Here is a 23,274-nt window from a genome sequence, read left to right as displayed (position 1 = left end):
GGTCTGCATAAGAAATACGGCAGTTATCTTGCCTTGTACAAATGGTCAATTTTGTTCAAGAAATGGTTTTTCAACTAATAAAATAATCATTATTTAAATTTTCCTTTATAACTGTTATCTTGTCTTCCATTAAAGTTATAATTTTTTGCGGTGTCACTTTACAAGACGAGGTGCGGAATGTTAGCTTTGAAGGTCGTAAATTGCACTTCGCTAATTATTAAGTGGCCATAGATTTTTACTATCTGAGCATTCTTTTTATAGATTGTGGTCTATATAGCAGCTTCATTGTGAAAATAGAATTCTTCTGCTGGAAAACACGGTATCACTTGACAAAACTGAAAATAAATTACACTGTGCTAATTCTCTTCAAAACCATAATCGGGTGGACAGTAGCCAGTTGACATAGCCTTGAACTAAACAGTTTAAAAAGGTTATGGAGTTGAGAGTTAGCATTGAGTATGGAATAAAATGTCAATGCTATACATACTCGTTATAAATCGAGTGGTAATAGTAACTTTATACCAATGGGAATACTGGTAATAATATTTTTTTAGAATTCTCTTTCTGAACCTTAACTACTTTTCTAACTTTCTATTGCAAGTGATTTTGAAGCACTTCTTCTCTTTGTTGCGTAATACCGGATAAGGTGTCAAGGAATCCAATGGAAATCCATTGTTAATACATTTTTGCTTACCACTAAAGATACGATTGGAACTTACTACCAGAATGTGAATGGAGCCGTTTTTTGAGGGCCGTACTAAATGAAAATTTAAGAGGGCCACATGATGATTCTCTCAAACGGACATCTTAAGAACTCGTATATGCCGAGTCATCTATGATATCAAAGCAAACATCATGCCAGAAGAATGATCATACGACTGGTGATTACTTAGCAACTTGAAAAGTCTTCGGTAGGCACTTAAAATGGAGTTGAAAAATGAATGTCGCGTGACGGAATCACTGACGGCAATGGAGGTTACCTGAAGGTATACGATGACTTGACCAAGAGAGTAAATACAAGTCTCCTGAGCATCATTTCCATGTCCTTTCCAATCGCAAACTTACTTTCAATTGATGAGAGATAGCAATCGAGGCAATCGCAGCATTACTATTCCCTAGTCTAGCGTTATTAATAGATGAATTTGGATTTCTCTTTCTCGGACGGCTAAAAAGTTGAGCATTGCTAACCTTATTCAAAGTAAAGCACAACGGTGGAATGCAGTAGGCACTCAATCCGTCACTTCAATGGTGAATCAATTATCCCTTTTTCAATTGAACGAGAAAACATAGACCCTTAGGCCTATATTTTACATGTACATCATATTGCACCTTATCATTAGAGCTTGTTTTTATAGGGTCTTAAAAGACGCCCCAAACCCCTCGCATGGATATTTCATAATGTTAAAAAGTGAAAGAGGTTTTTACGAATAGAAAATATAACGAAGGCAACTGAAAAAATTACTCTTTATCGATTTCCAATAATATCACTTAAGTGCAAACCCCAATTTCAATAATAATTTGACCTAGGCGCAACGGTAAAATTAATGAAATGTACCGAAAGGAACACAAATGAGGAAGTGCTAGGTACAAGTATGGTGCGTGGGGAGAGGGGATTGTTGGGAGAAATCATACGAAAACAGGAAATATTGATAATGGGCGTGTATTGATCGGGAGTGGGATGCTGAAGACTGTGAGAGGGTAAAATATTGGGCAAACGAGGAAAAGGCAGGAATATAATAGGGATGTTGGAAGGAATGAAGAGAGGAAGTACAAGTTTTCCGCTAAGATCTCCACCGAAATGAGTGCATTATTTTTGTGTAATACTGTCCGTTGAACACGAAATAATGCTGCCTTAAACAAGCTGCGATGAGAGCACAATTCTTGGGACGTTAGTTAAATTTCACCTCTGTGTAAAAGGATATTTTGTGTTTTTGGGCACTCTCCCAGCTCTGCATGCCAAAATAACTGCTGCGTGCCATATGTTCTCCACCCCGGCCTAGGCTATTCCATTAAATGCCACGGTTTCAATTGTTAAGATGCATGCATTCGTGCAAACAACCCACCTTCCGCAGGATAATGCTTTTAGTGCATATTCTAGCTCTAGTAACATTCATCTTCAGAGTAAAGTGTATTCCTAGAATATCAATTGCATTTGCCCAGCAAGCGTATGTATCTGAAAAAAGTTAGTCTTTTTGTCATTATGCTTCCCCAGCGCCTGCTACCACTTCTTGGGGTGATTTAAGTCTTATGTTGCTTTGGTCAGGGTGACTTCAAGAAATCAAAAGCGTGGACGAGTGAAAGAAAAATAAGAATTAACCGCCATTCCGGACTCTTGGAAGGAATCCTTGAACCCAGGTGGTCACTGCAGTTAACATTCTCTATGTTATTTGTTTTGAAAAGGTTCGAAACTAGAACAGAAAATTTTTTAAATTGATATAATGTATTGAAACGCCATACTGAACCATAAAATGAGTCATTCAATTTATGATACCATAATTTCGAGTAGTATCGTGGGTCAGAAAAATGCTGACGATAATGTTAGGAGAGAATTTAATTACTTCCCTTCTATGTACTCTCCCTTCGTAAATACTCCCCCAAAATAAATACTGTATATCCCCTATTACAGTTAGCTTCGTACAGCAGTCACGGTACTTACCTCTGGGGTCCGGCGTCGACCACTCTCGCCAACAACGGGGAGGACCAGATCTCACGTCTCCCTCCGTCTTCGTTCACGTCATATCTGCAGATTTCATCAAAATCGGGAATATACGGGGATCGAGATGGTGCGGGGGCTAACATACTGGCTCTCCACCCAGAGGGCGCGGGTTCAAATCCCGGCGGTGTTGAATATTTTCAGAGGTATCTCGATCCCTACTTGAGGTGCTTTGTGGAGGGCACTTTGAGTAAGTACGCCGTCCGTCGGATGGGACGTTAAACTGCGGACCCCTTGGCGCCTTTCGTAAAGAGTAGGCTAATGCCGACGCCGGGTTTCTCTCCACCCATCATCCTTTCCTGTCCATCCCCTATGGCGCAAATGACCTCAGCTGTCGGTCGCCTCCCCTCAAAACTACTACTACTCGGGAATATACTCTTTCCTTTCAGATATTAAATGAAAATATAACTACGGGTTTGGAATGAGAACTTTTAAGTGCTGTCCCAGGAAACGAAATCACCAAGGTTACGTTACCATTGCCGTTCCACATTAGATCATGTTATTTAACGCATCTATTAGGCGTTGTCTGTGGATAGGTAAAAAAAAGAAAAAATGTATTTGAGCGATTTTAACGATATGTATATTATATATATATATATATATATATATATACATATATATATATATATATATATATATATATATATATATATATATATATATATATAAAAGGCTTTATTTCTCGAAAACGTAATGCATGAAATTTCATACATTCATGTTATGGTGCACTTTGGTGGGTATGTATTCAACCCTCGCAACAGAATGTACGTAAGCATAGGGGTATTTGGTTGATTTCCCGCTCATGGATAACAAATCTTATCATACTTGTATTTTTTCTAGGGGTGTGAAATGGTACGAAGTTGTGCACGGAGTACTTCATCAAATACGTAAACTCATCGAGCCTGTTTGATATGTAATTCAGCCGTCATGAGCACGTTTGGTACGCTGTCAGTACGCACTTCAAATCGGCACGGAGTAGGTCAAGACCGCATGTTTAACAATACCCTGATAGTCAGCGAGTGAAAGCTAGTTGTTAATTGTGTTGTGTTAGTCCTTACGTGCGTCGTCCATATGGAAATATCTTCAGGTAGGAGCATATTAGTTAAACAATTAATATTTCGGCGTGAAATTATTTTGTTCAATATTTTTTCATTCTTAAAAGATAAAAAAATAAAAAACCAGCAGTATATCGATATATATGTATGCCATTTTCGATGTGCATGTACGAGGTTTGCCAAAGGTCCAGGCTGGAGATCAGTCATGGGCCTGGATCAGTCATCGATCAGGGTCATGACCCAGAAAAAGAAACCCAGTCATTCCAACTGTCGGTGTCCGTAGGTATCGCCTGGAGCTGAATCCGTAACCCTTTGGCGTGAAACCGACGGTAGGTACTTTCTTCCTAATAGTTATGTGCCCATGCTCCCAAAAATTCCTCTAAAATGCTTCAAAATGAAGAGAATCTGCTTACGTGAGAACTTTGTTGTGGTTTAGTGCACATATCTTCACGAATTCATTTTTATGTGAAATTTTCACTTCTCGAGTTTGTATATCCCCTTCCGCCTCCTGGATGTGTTTTATGCGAGAAAGTACAATGATAAATATGGACACACACCATGAAAAATTTGGACATCATGAGTCACGATAGATCAGTGGTAAAATTGAGCGGAAGATCCCGCGGGAATGACCAATGGTGATGATGGCGAAGGTAGGGCTCTGCCAGTCCTCAAAACCCTAAAAAAGAGTAGCATGTTAACGACTGATAGCCTTCAGAACGCTTCCAATTCTGATACATGCGAGTGGTGAGCACGTTGGAATAACTTTTTGTCTTTTGGCAGAAGGAAAGCGATGCCTCGCTCACCAATGCTTATTTGTTCTCGTGGTCATGCTCCATACCAGTCACGCCATCCCCCCTCTCTCCCCATTGTCCGCTCCCTCATGCTCCCCCTCCTCCTCTCACTGTCGCCCACATTGTGACCTAGCTCCTCCAAGGTTTACTTTTTTTTAGAAGACGAACTCGAACCCGAGTCATTTATATAATTTTGTGCTTTTTCATGATTATATTTCGTCACTATACTTAGTCATCACTTATGGAATGGTATCAAACACGTTTTAGAACGGATTATTGAAGACTCATCACATAGAAAATCAATTTTCAGTTTGAATAACAAAATTGAAGTCAATTGTGTTCCAATCAGGAGTCAGTAAATGCTGCGTGAACATCTAGTGTCTTCGTAGGTGCATGTGGTTGTGAATATTAGTTGTTTGTTTATGTAATTGCATGCGTGTAAGTTAAAATAAGTTTTGCATGTATATGTCTACATGCAATACCAACAATAAACACATGCATTAGCATGTGTTTATTGTTGGTATTGCATGTAGTTGCACTCTATTGTTACGGGTGGTGTCTGAGCATCCCCCGCTACACCCCCTTGTCGTGGCTTGAAGGGCATTGTGTAGATGCCCATCGGCTTCGATGGGCGAGAGTAGAGTCCAAATGCATTCCAGCCACATCATTTCATGAAAGAGAGGGAATCATCTTTCGGGTGCGGGGTTCGCTCCACCTCGTGGGACTGACGGTGAGAGGGGACATATTTGCTTCTATATTAATGCACACCCCATGAGCCATCAAAAGGGAGAGTGGAAGGGAATGTTGGGTCACCAGCCACTCTACTTCTATTTTATTACTTCAACACACACGACACTCCAGGATCCACTGAGATGGGGCGTGGATCACTACTTCATAGACCACACTAAGAAAACAAATAAGGAAACCTCTGAAAAAGAGTGGGCTCACATGCAACACAGTCAGTAATTAATAGTTAAGATTATACTCATTACTCTCATCACTCATGATACCAGCAGCCGATATGCATATAAAAATATATGTAGTAGATTTTTGTATCGCATATGTGAGTACTCAGTAAAATGCTTTAAAAGTTCGATTTTGCAATCTATACACTACTATTCACTTTTTCGCGTGTTTTTCATTCTGGCATGGCATATTCGTTGACTCTTTTGGTTTTCCGTATCTTCGTGTAATGTCATATGTAGGTTCCGTGTTCTCGCGTCAGTGCTTTTCTTGGCATTAATTTGTTGACTGCTGTGCGTGTGATTTCAAGAAATTTTGTAACGAATCCTGTAGAACTCAATTTTTTTCTAACTTTATTGAAATCGTTAAACGAATGATTTCTCACAGGCTTTAAATCACATAACCCACGCTTCTAAACACACATATCATTCATTTAGTTTTCTCTTATTCATCAGAGCTCAGATTCAATTTGGCAGTTATTACTTTTTGGTCAATGATGCTCTCAATAATATCTACTTTTAAGACTTTTTCAGGTATATTTGGGGTTAATCAATGGATAATTTTCTTTGCCCTACTTGGCGATGCAACTGATTTAGAGAGCTCGTTGTGAACGTATCTAGTATTACATCTACATAAATACCCCGCGATCCACCAAAAAGATCGGGGTGACAGGGGATGCAAGCAGAAGGTGGGATGGGCAAGGGATATGAGAGAGGAAGGGCGTTTAAAGGATTAGGAAAAGGAAAAAACAATGACTTAAATCCCTGGAAAGACGTGCAGATCAATGCAATACATGCTAGTGGAGAACTTAGTTCCAAACAAATGTTAATTTCACTGCAGTAAGGTCTCGTGTTAACTTTCACACGAGTGGCTCGCACAGATCTTTGTATTGCCCCTGACGTTAAAACTGTTGGTTATTTAATTTATAGAGTGAGCATTAAAATCACCACCAATTAATGTACGCGTACTACCGCCTACTTTATTTTTGATGCTTCGCAGGTAACTACAACTATGGTAAACACTTCTTCATTTAAATCTTGAAAGTGAATTCAATTGATTGCATTGTGGGGTTTTTCATAAATCCTTTTGGGAAAATCCCTGTATGAGACTTGAACTCAAGACCTAGGGCTGCATACTCAAACGTTTGACTCCATCACTAACGAACCAATTGATTGCGTCAATATAAAATAATCGAAAGCTTCTTGGAAATATACATACGTAGACGTATATGAGATCCTTCCAATTGTTTAACATATATACCAAATATATGAAGAACAGGATATTTGCTAATCATGTACTATGAAATCATGACGATGGAAAGTTGAAGGTGATCCTCTATATCTCGTTCATTACATCCCACGTTGATCATGCTGCAAGTAGACAAAGAACTATGTAAATATTCTCATAGTTTCTAGGAAATGCCTTACAGGTTGAAACATCGACAATGTCACCAGCTTTAAATTGAATATCTGTGTAATAATTGGTGCATAGTATATAGAAGAAAGCATTTTAAATAGAGGAAAGGGTACTTAAGAGAAATACGTAATACGATAACAGTACTTTGTCGGGCAATATAATTTTCACTGAAAACCATTGGCATAATGTAAAATTTACCTGCATAGTTGTTCTGTTATCTATCGAAGTGATGAAATTATTTCCAACCGGAGAGAGCGAGGCAAATATTTCAATGCATTGATTTTCGAAAGAGCTTTTAAAAATATCGTTATTTGGTGCAGATGAGTTTCTGCCATTAGAATAAATTATCTCAGCCACAGAAATCTTTGCTCTCCCTTCCCTTGTAATGCCGCGAAATCGGAACTAGTTACGTCGGAAACTTATCCGTGAGTATGTCTAAGTGAGTAACTGACTTAAAACGCTACCATAGATACACACAAAGACGCGCATATGAAAGTGCTCGTCACCGCTTTTCGGAGAAGTAGCTGTCCCTCTTTCCTCCCTTCCGCACCTTCCTCAGCAACCCATTAAGTGGGATAAGTAGTCGAGGACAAGGTGTCCGAGGACAGCGGGGAGGGAAAGTGGTCATGAAGCGAGTTCCCCACTGTATACTCTTCAGCCGAATAGAAGCGCTCTCGCGTTTCGCTTCCACAGGCCTCGCCAAAGCACTTGTTAGCACTTGAGTAAAACAGATGGAAGTTATTATTAAATCGTTCCAAAAGCTATTCTATGGCAGTAATGTCTTCTCTGAAAATGAAAGTCCTGTTTAACGATAAAGTCTTTACGGCGGTGTGTCTTTAGGGTATAAGTATAAACGTATAGAAAAGAAAGAAGGACACGCTTCACTCTCGCTTACTAAATTACCGGTGGCGATTGACGGTTTGAAAATTATTTTACATTGAAGGTCCATCTTTCAGCAGTAGGTTCGATACACTTCCCATCACTGGCTGGATTTCTTCCGGAGAGGAAGCCGCGAGAGTGTGGAGGAAACCGCTGGATCAATTCCAGGTGGGAAGGAGAGACTTCCCGAGGATCGATGAGAAAGTACAATATGCCGCAAACTGTCATCAGTTTCCATTGAAACAATTTCAATAGGTTCCACGTTGGAATTGAAAAAAGCATTCCGCTCTTGCTGGTGACAGGGAATGCTCTATGCTTGGAGAGGAAATTGAACCAGTTGACAACGGCGGTCTTGAGTTCCTCGTCGTCTTCAAACCTCTGTCCACCAAGCAATAGTTTCAAGTGCAAGAAGGGAAAATAAACACTAGTTCCAAGGTCGAAACTGTGGATGGCTGTCCAAAAACGCTCGCCCATTCAACAAATTGCTTTTTGTGTTGGTCGGTAAGCATTTTCGGTACCCACCTGGCACACAATTTGTAATATTCGAGATTTTCCGTAACAATCCAGTCAGTGAGGAGGAGCGTTAAACAATACTACAGAGCCAATATTCCAACAATATTAAAATTTCAAAATTATAAGTCAAAGCAATAATCGTCAATCGTTAATCAGATCGCAGTTCTTGGTCCACTTATCGAACGATTTCTTCGGGCCTACCACTCCGCCCTCAGTCATGCCCATTTGTGCGGGCATTTTCTCTCGTCTCGGCTCTATTGTTTAACCTTCCCTTCACTCATCACTGTGGGTTCATAAACTAGGCATAACTCCCGATGAAATTGGGCAGTTAATTTTCCTTTTGCTCATAAATATCGAATCATGCCCTTCACAACTGGTGGGAGAAACGATTCTCGCGGACATTTCATCATTCACAGGCAGGCAAACGACTATTGAATCAAAATATCAACTTCGGGAGCTTCGGAAACAATCAATAGATGAAATTGCATGCGTACAACTTTGCTCTATCCTCCTTATACAGGGTGAGGCAATGTAACTTCCTTTTTTCAAACGCAAAACGCTTTCAAAAAATGAAGTTATGTTGTCGCACCCTATTTAATGGGAAAACCGTCTTTCCTTTTCGAATATGTCTCGTAAAAAGGAAGTTTGAGTTAATTGGCATACAGTGAGAGGTATAGTTAGCACCTTTCGGGAGCTTATCTGTGAGTGGCAGCATAGAGAAAGTTCCCAGATAGGATTCCTGGAACACATTGTGGAGATCGACGAGAGGTGCCTTTGGGCGTCGTAAGAACAACCGCGTACGGGTAAAGAAAACTATATGGGTAGCAACGCATTACTTTACAAATGAATGTGGAAATAAAACTGGTGAGGAGTGATTACAAGGCTTCTAGCTGTTATTGGCGAAGCTCTTTATAGGGCTCCTAACAATATTAGTTTGCTTGTCTTTAAACTATTGTACATGCATTTTGAAGCTAGTAGCAGGCTAAAATATTCTGCAACGTCATAATGCATTATTTTGCAAGGTGAAACAAATCCTTTTAACAGTACTAATGAAACGGCCCGGAGAAGAATGAAAGATAGGAAAAAGAAATCCAAAATCTTCCATTTCTATATTGATCCTGTGTCGACTCGTCCAAGAATTATTTCCTAGTATTCAATGGTTTCTGCCTCAAATTTGTGGAAGTTCATGTTCATTAAATGAATTTTTTCCTTTTTTATCCGATGCTCTATTCCGTTTCCTATTTCCGTTTCCGAGACATTGGGGCTAAATTATGAGGTACTAGGACCTCTATTTTGGAATAGGGGAATTCAGTAAGAACATACCAATAAGTTTATTTAGTAGTCATCAATTATGTCATATCAAGCTCATACGGACGGTATAGTTACTGCTTAACCCTTTGTGTAGTGCCATTGACAAAGAAAATCAAGGTTACTGAGTACAATTAATTGAGAGTATAGCCTTACCTTTTTTGTGATCATTGATTTTGTAAGGGAGGGATAAGTAATAATGCGCTTACACCTATATGTACAGTACAACGTAGAAAGGAGTGGCAGAGAAAATGAAAAGGACACATTATATTACTGGACAAACATCGTTACAGATTTTACGAGCTCATGTTGTATTAGAGGTGAAATAAACAGCAGTTCCATTGATGTCAATATCGACTTTAATTTCAATCTTCCCCTTCAACAAGCCGCCATAAATTGGAGACCTCGCCGTGAGCTGAACACGCAATATTCTGACCCTGCCCTTCTCTTGTCATTCTTGTAATCCTAACAGTGAGATGACTTTGGATAAGAGTTACGACGACGCCATAAGTCGCGAAGCTGGGCGGTGTCGCCAATTTGTCCGGAGATGCTTCAACTCTGGTTTGCACCGCTGAAAGGACATTTTAACTTATCCGCCATCACGTATCTTTATCATTTCTTATCTGTGCGTTTGATATTGTAAATGTATGACGAGAGGTTACGTGGTAAAAGAGATTCTATAGTCTCAATCTCGCGCCAAAATAAAGACCACCGTCAATGATGCTAAATGTTGCGTGGTTGTGGCGAACCTCGACACCCATTACGTGCAGGAAGGCGAGGATATTATCATCAGCCCAGAGTGATGAATTCCAGCGGCTACGAGAAGCGTTGGTTCGCCGGTTGACGATTTCTGAGCACCATCGGACCAGGCAGCTCCTGAGCAACGATAAGATAGGTGGCCAGAAATCGTCGCAGTTTCTTCACGGCCTCCATGTCGGTCACTCCGTTTCGGACGGCCTATTACGGACAATTTGATTAAGCTGCCTACTATAGCGCATACATGCCATACTCGACACTCAACCGGCGAAGACGGGTCGACCGCCTCAGCTGATGAAGTTTCTGAAGTAGCACCATCGCCGCAGTTTCTTCCAAACAGTTTGCTCGGGAATCTGATGGAAAAAATCGAGAACCTTTCCCAGCAACTCGCAGCGCTATTTTTGGGGTGCGATTTCAACCAGCTGCCCCTTTCCCACAGCCGCTGTCACCAGCATCGCACGCAGTCTCCTCATACATTCTGGCGAAACATTAACGTGTGCTAGTTCCACCGCCACTTTGGTGACAAAGCGGATAATTGTACGCGCCCATGCTTATACAGCTCCGGAAACGAGGTAGGCAGTGCTTGATGGGAGCAGGTAACTGCATATACGCCTCCGACCGTCTTTTCGTGGTTGATGCCATGTCTTGCATGAAGTTTCTGGTGGACATCCGGACTCACAGTTGTGTTTTTCCCGTATCACGTCTTCAGGAGTGCCAAGCCAAAGCGGATTTCCAGCTTTTCGTGGCCAATAACTCTCCAATCCAGACATACGGAGGCATCATCTCCTCCCTTTCTTTGGGTCTCTGGCGGGAGTTTTTGTGGAAGTTTTTGGTCGCCGGCGTGCCGCAGCCAATAATCGGTGCGGACTTACTCCGCCATTACGGCATGTTCGTGGATATAGCTCGTCAACAGTTAGTGGGTAATGCTATGAAACCTTCTTGTTTTAGGGTTTGTAGCTCATCACCCCCAAAACCAATTGCGAGCAGTTAGTGGTTCCTCCCCATATCACCGACTGCCGTGCGAGTTTCCGGATATAACCTACCCGTCAGGAACTCCCAGTCAAGTGAAACATGTCACAGAGCATTTCATACGAACCACCCCAGCCCACCAGTGTTATCCAAAGCACGTCGTCTCACTCCCCATAAACTCGCCGTTGCTAAACGGGTGTTCTGGCTAATGCTGAAGGTGGGTACAGCACGGAGATCTGACAGTAGCTGGTTATCTGGCCTTCACTTGGTACTCAAGAAAGATGGGAGACACCAATGCGGTGATTACCATGTTTTAAATGCTAAAACAGTACCTGACTGCTACCTTGTGCCCCTCATTCTAGACTTCAGCCATGGTTCCATGCCGCGATTGCCATGCTTTAAATGCTAGAACGGTAGCAGCCTGCTTACCTGTGCCCCTCATTCAAGACTTCAGCCATGTTTCATGCAAAAAAAACAAACTCTCCAAAATAGATTTGGTTCATGCAATCCTACAAATCCCTGTTCACCCAACGCATATCCCCAAAACAACCATAATAACCTCATTTGGATTGTTTGAGTTCTCATTCATGACAGTTGGCCTTGGAGATGTGGTGCAGATCTTTCGAGGGTCATGGATAAACCGCTTAAAAATCTTCTATTTACATATGAATACATAGATGACGTACTGGTCACATAAGCTGATGAAGAGGAGCATACAAACATTCGAGACTGCTTTTTGGCTGCCTGAAGGAGTAACGCAATGCCATTAATCACACCAAGTGTGCTTTCAGGGTGGAGGAAGTGCAAGCTTTCCTCAAGCTGCTGAGCTCCCATCTTCCCTCTGTCATCCCCTGGCTGGGAGTGGGAAGAGCAACAATACCATACAAGGGACTCCAGTGCTCAAAAGTTGTTTCCATGCCTGCAGGGAGGCACTTGGCCGGTATGTGTAATTGGTGAACCCAGATTATTCCATTCCTCTTGGTCTTTTATTAGATACCTTCCATGTATCCATTAGTGCAGCCCTCCAACAACCTACCCCCGATATTTGACAGCCTCTCAGCTTCTGAACCAAGAAGAAGTTGACCAAGAATGAAATATGGTACAGCACTAACACCAGGGAGTTCTTGGCAGCTTGTGAAGCAGTTCTCCAGTTCTGATGTATGGTGGAAGTCTGAACTTTCACAATATTAACAAACCACAGCTGTAAGTATTCAATATGTTGATATAATTGACTGTCTCTAGCATGTCCTAATTACCTCATCACACACTTTTTTATCTTGAATTTCAGCATCTCCCAAAGCATCATTGCTGTGATTCCTTCCAAAAGGACTTAATGTGTACTGAGAGGGGCAGCAACTCCGGGACTACTCCAGGGCCCACAAACTGCATATAGTTAACCCACTAACCTCATTTGGTATGAGATTTATCCTTAATAATTAAACTAAACTTCTCATTGATTACTTCTGGTGTTAGTACGTTGCAAATTAAATGCTACTTAAAGGACAATATGCTTGGATATTCTCATGAGAAATTCCACGTATAACATGCAGAGGAAATTGAAATAATTTTCAAGTGACTCATAAAAAAGATATTTTTGGTAGTAGTAGTTTTAGAGAAGGCGACCGACAGCGTGACGGGCCCCGGGACGGATGGGGTGTTGCTATTCATACTCCCAGCCAGGAGGTCAAAGTGTCCTCCTGGCTGGGAGTATGAATAGCAACAACACCAAACAATGGACTCCAAAGCTCAAAAGTTGTTTCCATGCCTGCAGGCAGGCCAGGACTCAAACCCAGGCCCTCTGGGTGGGAAGCCAGTACGTTAGCCACTGCATCATTTCGATCCCCAATATATTTGGGCTTGCAGTCTTTTAATCGATACAATAGTGTATAACAGGAAAAACTGGAAATTTGAGTCCAATACTAACAGTGTTCCCATTTGCTTCTGTTTGAAATAAAGCAAGAAAAGTGTCTTGCTCCCTTCAAGGTGCAGCAGAGGAGAGAAATAACTTCTGAGATTGAAATAAGTGTTGCAGTGAGAATTTTTGCCACTTAAATTTTCTCACCAGCCTTTGTGGTCTGAATGAAATGGTAAGGCTGCAGGGATTGTAGTTTCTCGCTAACTAGCCTGCAATGCGTAACTAGACTCCCACCCCTGAAATTAAAGTTGAAAGGTAGTTGTTTTTAGGATTGTATGTGGGGTCAGACTCTTTCTGTCAGAGTCTCTCCTGTTCAAACACCACTGTCACTGTCACAAACATCACGACAGCCACAGTAATCAACTCATACATTGGCTTGATTGGTTACAATAGAGCTCTCCTAGTACCAGGTCAATGGTGTGTGAAATTCATATATCAGGCTAGGAGAAGATTTACTTTGTCTGAGCTATCTATGGTTTCCCTGGAAATTACAGGGAAATTACAGGGAATTACCTGTATGGTACAGGAAAAATGAGTTTGGGCAAAGCTTAAGGTGCCTTCGAGAATCAAACCTGGGCTCTCTGGTCAATAACCCAGTGCTTTACCGACAGGACTGCCATATCCCCTACTGCCCAGGACTACAGATTGATGTCCTAAAAACCTGATGTATGGATTATAGGATATGCTGTATCAGGATAGTCTCCTTAATCATAAACTTCTATATGCAATAAAATGGCTTGCAAATTTTTTTTTCTCGGAATGATGCTCAATTCTTGAATGCGTTTTTGTTATATGAATCCCTGGTTTACAATATATATTTGAAGAGAGGCTTGTCTGATGAAAAATAGCATGTTTTCCTAATTTTTCATTGCTACAATGTTTAAGTATGATATTCAAGGTGTGCCTTCTTTAAGGTAGGCCCCAATGAACATCACAGATGAATCAAGCTCTCACCAATGGTAGTGAACGAATTCCATTTGATGATATATTTTTTGTTTCCCAGATACATAATATTTTCTTTCATTTTAATAGTAGTAGGTACATTGTAAAAGAATCACGAGAGCAATGGTTCAGTGCAGTGACATCATGCATTTGTGTGATGCACCATCACTCTTTTGTTGGGAATTTGAACAAAATTAAGAATCTTTAATTTAATTTCTTTATAAAAAATTAATTTTTATTATAAATAATATTTATTTTACTTGACTGAAAATTTGCAGATCTTATTCACTTTAGTGTGGACACATGAATTTTGGATACAACAAGATCGAGAAAAACTGGATATAAAGCTTCAGCGGACAAGAATCATTTGTATGTGTTCATTTGAAATTGGGTATTGCATAGTGCTCAGTCTTTTTCATAGATCCTTCTTCAGTCTACCTTCATTTCATGATACATGTCACATGTGGGGGTAGGATACAGGTGCATTCCGTCTTTGATTCTTTTATTAAAACCTTATCATGTAAAGACAAACTTTGATTCCCAAAGAAGCATCCATCTGTTTAGAGAAAAGTTACCGTTAAATTATTTTATTATGAAATGTTTTGACAACCAAATCAGTATATATGGATACACTAAACTTTCAGACAAAACTTTGAAACAGGTAAAATCTTGAGGAGTTTTTCTAAACCTATTTGTATCAACTAAATATTTAGGAAAATGAGTTTTGCACTTACCCAGAAATTTGCATTTCCTCAAAATAATAAATCACAATTTGGCCCTAATTATGGACATATTTGCAGCATCTTGGTGTGTTAATACACTGTGTGTACCTATCTCCTCATGGTGGGGCATATACAATGGTATGCTGGCTATCTAGGTATTCTTTTCAAGAGAGATATTAGGTTGTTTAGAATAGTCAAAGCAGGCCTGAGGTGTGGCTAGGGTTTGGTTTTACTGGAAGTATTTTGGTGAAACTGTATCAAAACTGACCAGAAAAGCATGATAACTAGAAGCAGGGCATGCTGCAAGGGTAATGTATACTGCACATTTTGGTAACCTTTCACACCCTATCTTTCATTATTAGCACAAGTTAAATAAGAGGATGATGTAATAAAATCCATATTGGTGGCATAGGTTGTATAAGATAGGCCCATCAAGAGATGAGTATGTCAATGCATGGACTATTGAAAGGTGTGAAATGTTGAACAGTCAACTTTTTGTTAGTTTCCCATTTACATTAAAGAAAAAAAGTAAGCAGTATGGAAGATTAAAGCATGGAATTACTGAGAGTTTTATTTGATAAGCTGCATGGAAAAAAGAGGCAAGTGCAGTATGAATTAATTCTTGAGGTTGCACTCAAATGAGGAGGATTGGTAAAACATGCCAAAAACAAGTGAGTGAGTGGTTGGGAGAGTTTGAAGGTAATGACTGCAGAATGCACTTGAAAGTGGAGAAGTGGACAAGATGTTGTGAGGAGAATGAAATGAGATGCTTAGTTGAATCATCAAACAAATATAAAAAAGAAGAGTAAATAAATGGCTTGAGAGAAAGGGGTGAACTAAGAAAGTCTTGTGTGAATGTGGTGACGAGGCTCTCAAGAGAAGGAACATTAGATGTATTATGAGCAAAAGAGGTGGAGTGAAACATGGTATCAATGTGACTGAGGCAAAGAAGAATAAATAAAATGATATGGCATCATAGAAGAAATTAGTGAGAGACAGAGAGAGAAAATTTTAATGCATAACCAAGTTTTTCTTGACAGCCCCTATCCTTGTGAGGAATGTCATTCATAATATGCTTGGGTTATATATTCATTTATGCCTCCAATATTTTCTCTTAATAAAATTGATAGGAACATTTTTCCTAGTTTGTCCTGAAAGAAGTTTGTTTACAGGAGTTTGAAAGTAAGAGCTTAAAGACTGACTGGAATTTTATTCAGCACCATGAGAACTAAAATTGGGTTTTTAAGTTACTCTAATGGCTAAACAAGTGAATGCAAGAACTACTGATAGGCAGGGGGATACTGAAGATGGTGTTAGAGGGGATGATGCTGTGAAAATGAGGTAGAGGAATAATAAGAATTCTGGATTAAATTAAGGAAAATATAAAGCATGCAGAGTTGAGGAATGAATTATTTTAATATGTATTATAGGGTATTAGGATAGTTTGAATAAGTTTTGTAAGGAGTACAGTACTATATAGTACCTAGACCTATCAAAAACCTTACCCAACCTGGTAGAATACTGCTAATAATAATAGCTGAAGTGCTGATAACAAAAAATGTATTACAAGGCAGCATAACACCTGTGCAATGGGATAGGATTCCAACCCCTAACCTACTATATTCAGAAAGTTCACCTGATTTACCAGAATGCTATAATTTTTTCAACAATATAGGTACTAACCATTATCTTTCAAACCAAGTCCAGAATCCATTTTGCTGTAAGAATCTTGCATAACAACATCTTTCTCTGATGCTAGAAAGCAAAATGCAAAATGAGAAATTCGATAACATTTGCCAAAGAATACTGGTTTCACACCATGTTAAAATGAAAACAAAATTAGGTATTCTGATATAACATACAGTATGACAAAGATTTGGGAACCGCATCTGGTTGTAATACTTACGGCACTGCCACTCCATAGGGCAGCACATACCATATGGAGAATAAAACACTGGGGCACATCCATTAGATATCATACTTCCAGCTCGAAGTTCCATATTGCAGGAAATATCTTCACACCATGGGCCATTTGTGCTACCTAAAGTATAAATATATTTTTGTCTGAATAAGAATACTACATTTTCTAAAATAAAAGCTGCAAATGTAAATGTTACACATCCTAGACAGCGTACATTCCACCAATTCACTACACATCAGGGTTCCATATGGCAAAAGCATGTATACAGAATCCCCATAGCCAGTACTTTGCTCAATATGGAAGAGATATGCAGGCTCTACCCTCAGTATTAATAGGTGCCAAATGCCTGCTCTGGAATTACTTCTGTAGATACAAGCGCTAAGTGTGTATGAAATTTATGCAGTAGAGGCAAAATATCCTTAACAATAGCCATACAACCCTGCCACCACTTTATAGCAAAAAATTAAATCCTGCCATTGGGGATAAGCAGGACAGGTTAATTGGACTCCTACCGTTCATTTTATTTTGCATATAACAAAATTTAACATGCTTTTACACATACAACATCCGTGAAAAAGTATCTTATGAGAGCGAATCATTGGTATGTACAAGAGTTTAACAATAATTCTAAAGGAATTATTATAGCCCCACACTATTTAGATAGATCTGACCACAAAGATAAGATTGGGAGATAGGTACAAATACTTATTCTTTCCCTGGACAGTCAGGAATCATAATAGTAAGAAACCAAAGTCCCTATATAAATAGAAAATTCTTTGATTTACAAGTCTGGACAAGATTAAATGTTGCATATACATACAGCATATTTGTAGGTGCATGTGTATGTTGGTAGGTGCTGATAGTACATGTTTTTGCATGTGTGCAAGCTAAAACGGTTTTTACATGAATACTGTATTCACCTCTATAGGTGAAGATTTGCATTAATTTGTTGGTTTTGCATTTGATTTTATTCTCTTTTACGGGTGACAACCTAACAAGCCTCACCACACACCCTTGTGGTGGCTTGCAGAGTATTACGTAGATGTAGATGAGTCAAACATTGCACATTGGCATACTTAGGCTGCACAGTATACTAACCAGTTCTCTTTACAAAGAAAGTTGCATGAGAGCAAAGCATCCTCTACAACACGTATGTGTTTGTTTCTCATTTGAAAAACAAAAAATCCCCAGCACTGCAATAAGATTTTACCATGAATTCACTTACAATTTGTTTCTTCTGCTTTATTTTCGTGGAGGGTTGAGGCGAAGTAATGGACCATTCATTTATTAAAGAATACATATTGTCCATACTTTACATTCAACAATCTCTATCAACTAGAAAACAACTGAACCAACTCCAGTTCCATTCCACTTTTAAATACTCCCGTTTGAGAGCAGCACTTCAGTTTTGTGCAACAGCTATATCAATACAATATCAGAGTTTAATCCATCAGACTTTTGATTGTTATTACTAGGTTATTAAAAGTAATCATATGAAACAAATAAAACACACACACACACATCAAACATAGAAATGAAAGAAACAAATATGATTTCAATTCAATTCTTCAATTCTCAATCTTAATTCTTCAGTTGCACACCCAATATAGGATTAAAATTCTTGACCTTTGGATCACATAACGCTTTGGTGAATAAATTACTATCATTCTAATGTGATGCTACATGAAAAAATTTTACATTTCCATTTTATAATTGCTCACCATAGAGATACTTAGGATCTATGTACCTTGTAGTAATAGGTAATCCTTTATGAGTGAATGCATTACGCATTAGTGTTCTGGTAAGATATCTGTGGTGAGGAAACCTCTCTGTTGTAATTCCCCTGCAGTGATTTGTGAAGATGAAAAAAATTGAGATTCGAGTAATGATTAAATACTTCGTAAAGGAAGTTATGGAAGTAAAGGAAATTCATGCCAACTTTCAGAACAATCTAGGGGACTCTGCACCTTCATATTCAACTGTTGCCAGAAGGACAAAAGAGTTGAAGTTTAGTCAAGGCAGCTTAGATGATTATCCGTGTAGTTGTCAGCCAAAATGTGCCACTACCCCAGAAGTTATTGCAAAAGTGCATGAAATGGTCGTGGATGATCATCAACTGAGAGTGTGCAACTGCTGAAGTTATAGGGATGTCACCTGAATGGGTACATCACATTTAAACAGTGAAATTGGATATGAGAACATTATATGCTAGATGGGTGCCGCGGCTCTTGATGCAGGATGACAAACACATCAGAAAGGAAATTTCTGACCAATGTTTGACATATTTTGAGAGTAACCAACAAGATTTTTTGGGTGAGTTTATGACCACAGATGAAACTTGGGTCCACTACTATACCCTAGAGACAAAACAGCAGCCAAAGGCAACATACTTGAGCAATGGTCAATAATTTACAAAGCCATGATTTTAAAATCAAATACATCAAAGCTGCAAAAAATAAAGTTGCTGATGGCCTTTAAAGATTACCTAAAGATATGAAAGAGGAAGAGGTAAAAGATTTTTTGTACATAGAGCTTGGCAAAAATGAACTTTTACCAGTAACTGCAATGGGGGTTTACCAGAAGTTCAAGGGAGCCCAAGTGGGTTAAAGTTTTTGACTTTCACATGCTTGGTTGACCAGTTAAAGTTATCAATGATTTAAAACCATATCTACAATGGAAAAAAATTACTGTGGAGCATGGTAGTTTAATGTGGGGAAATAGGGTAGTTATCCAGGAAAATTGAGGCTGATGATATTGAAAGAAGAGCATACCAGTCACCAGGGCATTGTTAAGTTGAAGTCCCTTACTAGAGCTGTCTGGTGGCCTAAGATGCTTGAAGCCCATGGAAGCTTTAGCAAGGTCTTGAATATTATGTTTATTAAGCAAACCTTCACCATCTAGGGCCTCTTCAAAATGTTGTGGTTGGCCAGGAAGACCATGGGTCCAATCACATATTAACTTGGCTGGTCCATTTTTAAATGAAGCATTTTAATGTGTGTTAACCAAATGGCCTGAAGTTGTTCAGCTAAAGAATGATGGGGCTCAGGAAATATTGATTCGTTTAAGAATCTGTTTTACAGCTTTGGGCTACCAGAACAAATTGTGGAAGGAAGGAAGAGGGGACTGATGTGTTAGGGAATGTACTGAAAGGACTCATCAAATGCTGCAGGGAGAGTGATGGTACAAAGGTCAAGAAAGTGCCAGTACCCTAGAAGATGGTAAATACTGAACCCACCAAGCATGAAGGACCCAGGAGACTTTGTAAAGAAGGGTACAATGAGTAGGGTTGTGAATGGGTATAGTTGTCTATAGCAATTAGTGGTATTGAGCTATGGGAATAAATGGAGCGGAAGAGGAGAGGTGTTACAACAGTCAGTGATCAACTAGTTGGTGGGTCTTGTAGGGAAGTGGGACAAGAGAAAGCAAGGATATATCCTGTGAGATCAAGGAAGCTTAAGTAAAATGGGATGTGTTATCTGATTAAAAAATATTTGACAATTCATTTACTGTTATCTTTTCATTTTTCCCATGGTATTTTACTCACTGCCAAGCTTTTGTGTTTAATACAATAGAATTTTCATGCCATGCTTTATTTTTATTATTACCTCCTCATAACTTCTGAGGTGCATTTAGGAGATGAGTTAGCATTTTTTTCTGGTCATATTACTCATTTTTTTCCCCTTCCCCTTGGTAGGGAGGAATGTGGTGAAGGCTTATTTGTTTATGAGTACCCTTATATTCAGGAGAATAAACTCAACCACTGCCATCCTGGAGGCAGTCTCTTACCTGCCTCCTAATGAGTTATTTGCTTCAACAGAATCTGACAGTGGACTATTTAGGTTAGTCATTATGTCATTTCATCAGCATTGAGTATTAAATTAATAGCATTAACAACTCAGTGTTTGAGCATAAGAGCTGAAATGATATGAATTTACTAATTCAAGAAATCTCCAAGAATGTATGTTATTAGCAACACAAATTATAAAAAAAATATGTCATTACTCACGATTTAATTTTTTAATTGCATCATAAAGGAATATCGCACACAAACAAAAAAAGATCTTACCATCATATCCTTGCTCACAGTAGCATGTTTTACATTTTCCTTCAGGAGCAAACCGTTCACCTTCATAATATGTCCGACCTTCCAGTTCACATTTAAAGAGTTTTTGGGTCCATGCATCAGTCTGATTCTTTACTAAAATAAACAGTAGGAGTAATTCCATCAATTAGTACAACGAGAATATATCTTTCATCCAATTATACCCACTCTTCTATATACGTATTTGCATTTTTACTCATTATGAAATATTATAAGCCCAGCATAATACTAATACATTTCCTATAAGCTGTAACATTTATATGAAACAATGAAGGAAAAATTATTGTTCAGTTTTCCATGATTGTGCATAATTTTCTTCATTGATGACCCTTGTCACCTAACTATAGAAATGGCTAAACTCACATAGGCTCCTATTCAAGCACTGTCAAGATCACTACATACCAAACTGTACGGTTCATTTGATGCCCAATTTGGAGACATTAACGGATCACAGTCACAATGGGAAAAAAATGAACTTCATACAATGCATAAGAGAAATAAAAATCATTGTTCAAGAGCAAGGGTATGAGTGATAAAAGTTTATCACCTTATCAAAGCTTGAAAATACTTACTACGGGATGATATATAGGTATGAAGATGCTTTAATACATGTACCCTCTAAGAAATGTGTGAGCTAACAATATTATGGATTTGTATATATTTTTCAATTCTGAGGCGTATTATATGGGTCCAATATATTCATTGGAATCAATGGAGCAAAACTGTGTAAGGATTGAATAAAGTATCTCAAATCTCATATTTCAGAAGGACATGAATGGGAGTTAGGCAAAAAATATGAGTACATTGTGCAACTGATGGAAAAATTGAATTAAGAAAAGTTAAAGCATAAAAAAAGCCCAAATGAAGAACCAGTGTAGATGGTCCCTTTTCAATTTACACGAGCCCAGATAACCAAAAATTCCCCTGTATGGCCCAAAAGCACAGTAGACTTGTTTCTTACCCATTAGGTTCAAGGTCACCTTTAGTGTCCTCAAACACTCTATTTTAACATTTGTAGAGCACCTGCAAACTTAACTAATGATTAAGTCTATGGAGGCCTGATTAAGGAATAAGAGGAAAAACAGTTAATTTAGTAGAGCAGCCCACTGTATGTATACTCACATATTAGTCAACAAGAAAACAAATTGCTAGACATTTCAACTATGCCAAAAATGCCAACTTTTCATGGAATACTTGATTTGAGCAGTAAACATTGTTTTCACAGATGACAGAGCCATTCTGACCTTTTTCCAGTAATAATCATGACAGTTAAAAAGTGAAAAATACCCTTTTACAAAGCAAACATAAGAGATAAGTCATAATGACAAAATATGGCATATTTTTCATAAATTAATTTGAAAGAAATTAATTCCTTCTCACAAAGACAAAAGGGTAAATAAAGTATAATACTAGAACCAAAGTACCAAAGATAATGTTTAATAAATAAAAACAAAAACTGCACAAAAAATAACACTATGTAAACTCTTATTGAAATCGAAATCGTGTAAGGCCATGGAAAGAGTGAATAAATAAATTTATCATAATTACAATTTCAGCCCTCATTATTGCATTTACTGAAGAGTTAAACGAATAATTTTCACTGTAAAACCAATTTCAAAAAGTTGCTTATTTCTTACATTAATAAGAGAAATTATAAAATTTATCAACTCAAGTAATTTCATAGCGTCAACACTGAGTTTACAAATATTGAACTTTATAATCTCCAAAGTTCAATAGTATTTAAACATTTAATATTATTCTACAAAGTACTTACTGCAAAGGATACTTACTGCAAATGGTACTTGTTGAGCAACAAGAATCCTTTGAATATTTTGGCCGGCAAGTTTCATCTGTAGGTGGAATCAAATCTTCTGGGCATTCAACAATTGCACAGTCAAACTTGGCACTGAAATAAATATGGAATGCTTAAAAAAACATTTCTTCCATAAAGGTTTACTGCAGTTTTATTCAAACTGAAAAATATCAAATAATATACATTCCAAAGGTGAAGTTTTCAGTGAAGTCTTTTCAGAATTGCAAGTAATCTTATTCTGGTGTAAAACTAAGGTTATTCCATGTTGACTCTACACCCATTCTTATACATAACTCAAAAGTATCGCTCCAATAATCCAACCTATTTTTTTCTCTTGTATCAAAAAGGCCTAAATTGTCTATATTTTCTCTCTTTGTTTCTTGCATCATATTTCTCAACTTTCCTGTGCTCAGCATCATCCTAAGATTCCAAGTCTCTAGTGCCACAATAGCATTGCTCTTATGTCTCTTCTTTACAACTGCCATTTGCTTGGTTA

The 23,274-nt window shown here is 38.6% G+C and overlaps 1 protein-coding gene across 3 annotated transcripts in view; it reads right to left on the bottom strand.

The window, feature by feature from the left end:
• Positions 1 to 6,861: 6,861 nt before the first annotated feature.
• LOC139685860 (uncharacterized) overlaps positions 6,862 to 23,274 on the bottom strand; it is a 21,509-nt gene continuing 5,096 nt past the window's right edge. For 2 of the 3 annotated variants that reach the window (XM_071582974.1, XM_071582975.1), the window contains 5 exons: positions 22,756 to 22,871; positions 20,930 to 21,061; positions 16,849 to 16,983; positions 16,626 to 16,697; positions 14,486 to 14,776 (listed from right to left, as the gene is read on the bottom strand). In XM_071582974.1, coding sequence (XP_071439075.1) covers positions 14,661 to 14,776; positions 16,626 to 16,697; positions 16,849 to 16,983; positions 20,930 to 21,061; positions 22,756 to 22,871 — 571 coding nt within the window. In that variant the 3' untranslated portion in view covers positions 14,486 to 14,660. Of the gene's footprint in view, positions 6,893 to 14,485; positions 14,777 to 16,625; positions 16,698 to 16,848; positions 16,984 to 20,929; positions 21,062 to 22,755; positions 22,872 to 23,274 lie in introns of those variants that run through there. The other variant, XM_071582976.1, reaches the window with a different exon arrangement.

This window comes from Hetaerina americana, unplaced genomic scaffold (assembly GCF_022747635.1).
Source record: "Hetaerina americana unplaced genomic scaffold, ioHetAmer1.1.p SCAF_12, whole genome shotgun sequence".
NCBI lineage: Eukaryota > Metazoa > Arthropoda > Insecta > Odonata > Calopterygidae > Hetaerina > Hetaerina americana.
Note: the sequence above shows the minus strand (reverse complement) of the source record. Positions and strands in the feature narration are given on the sequence as shown.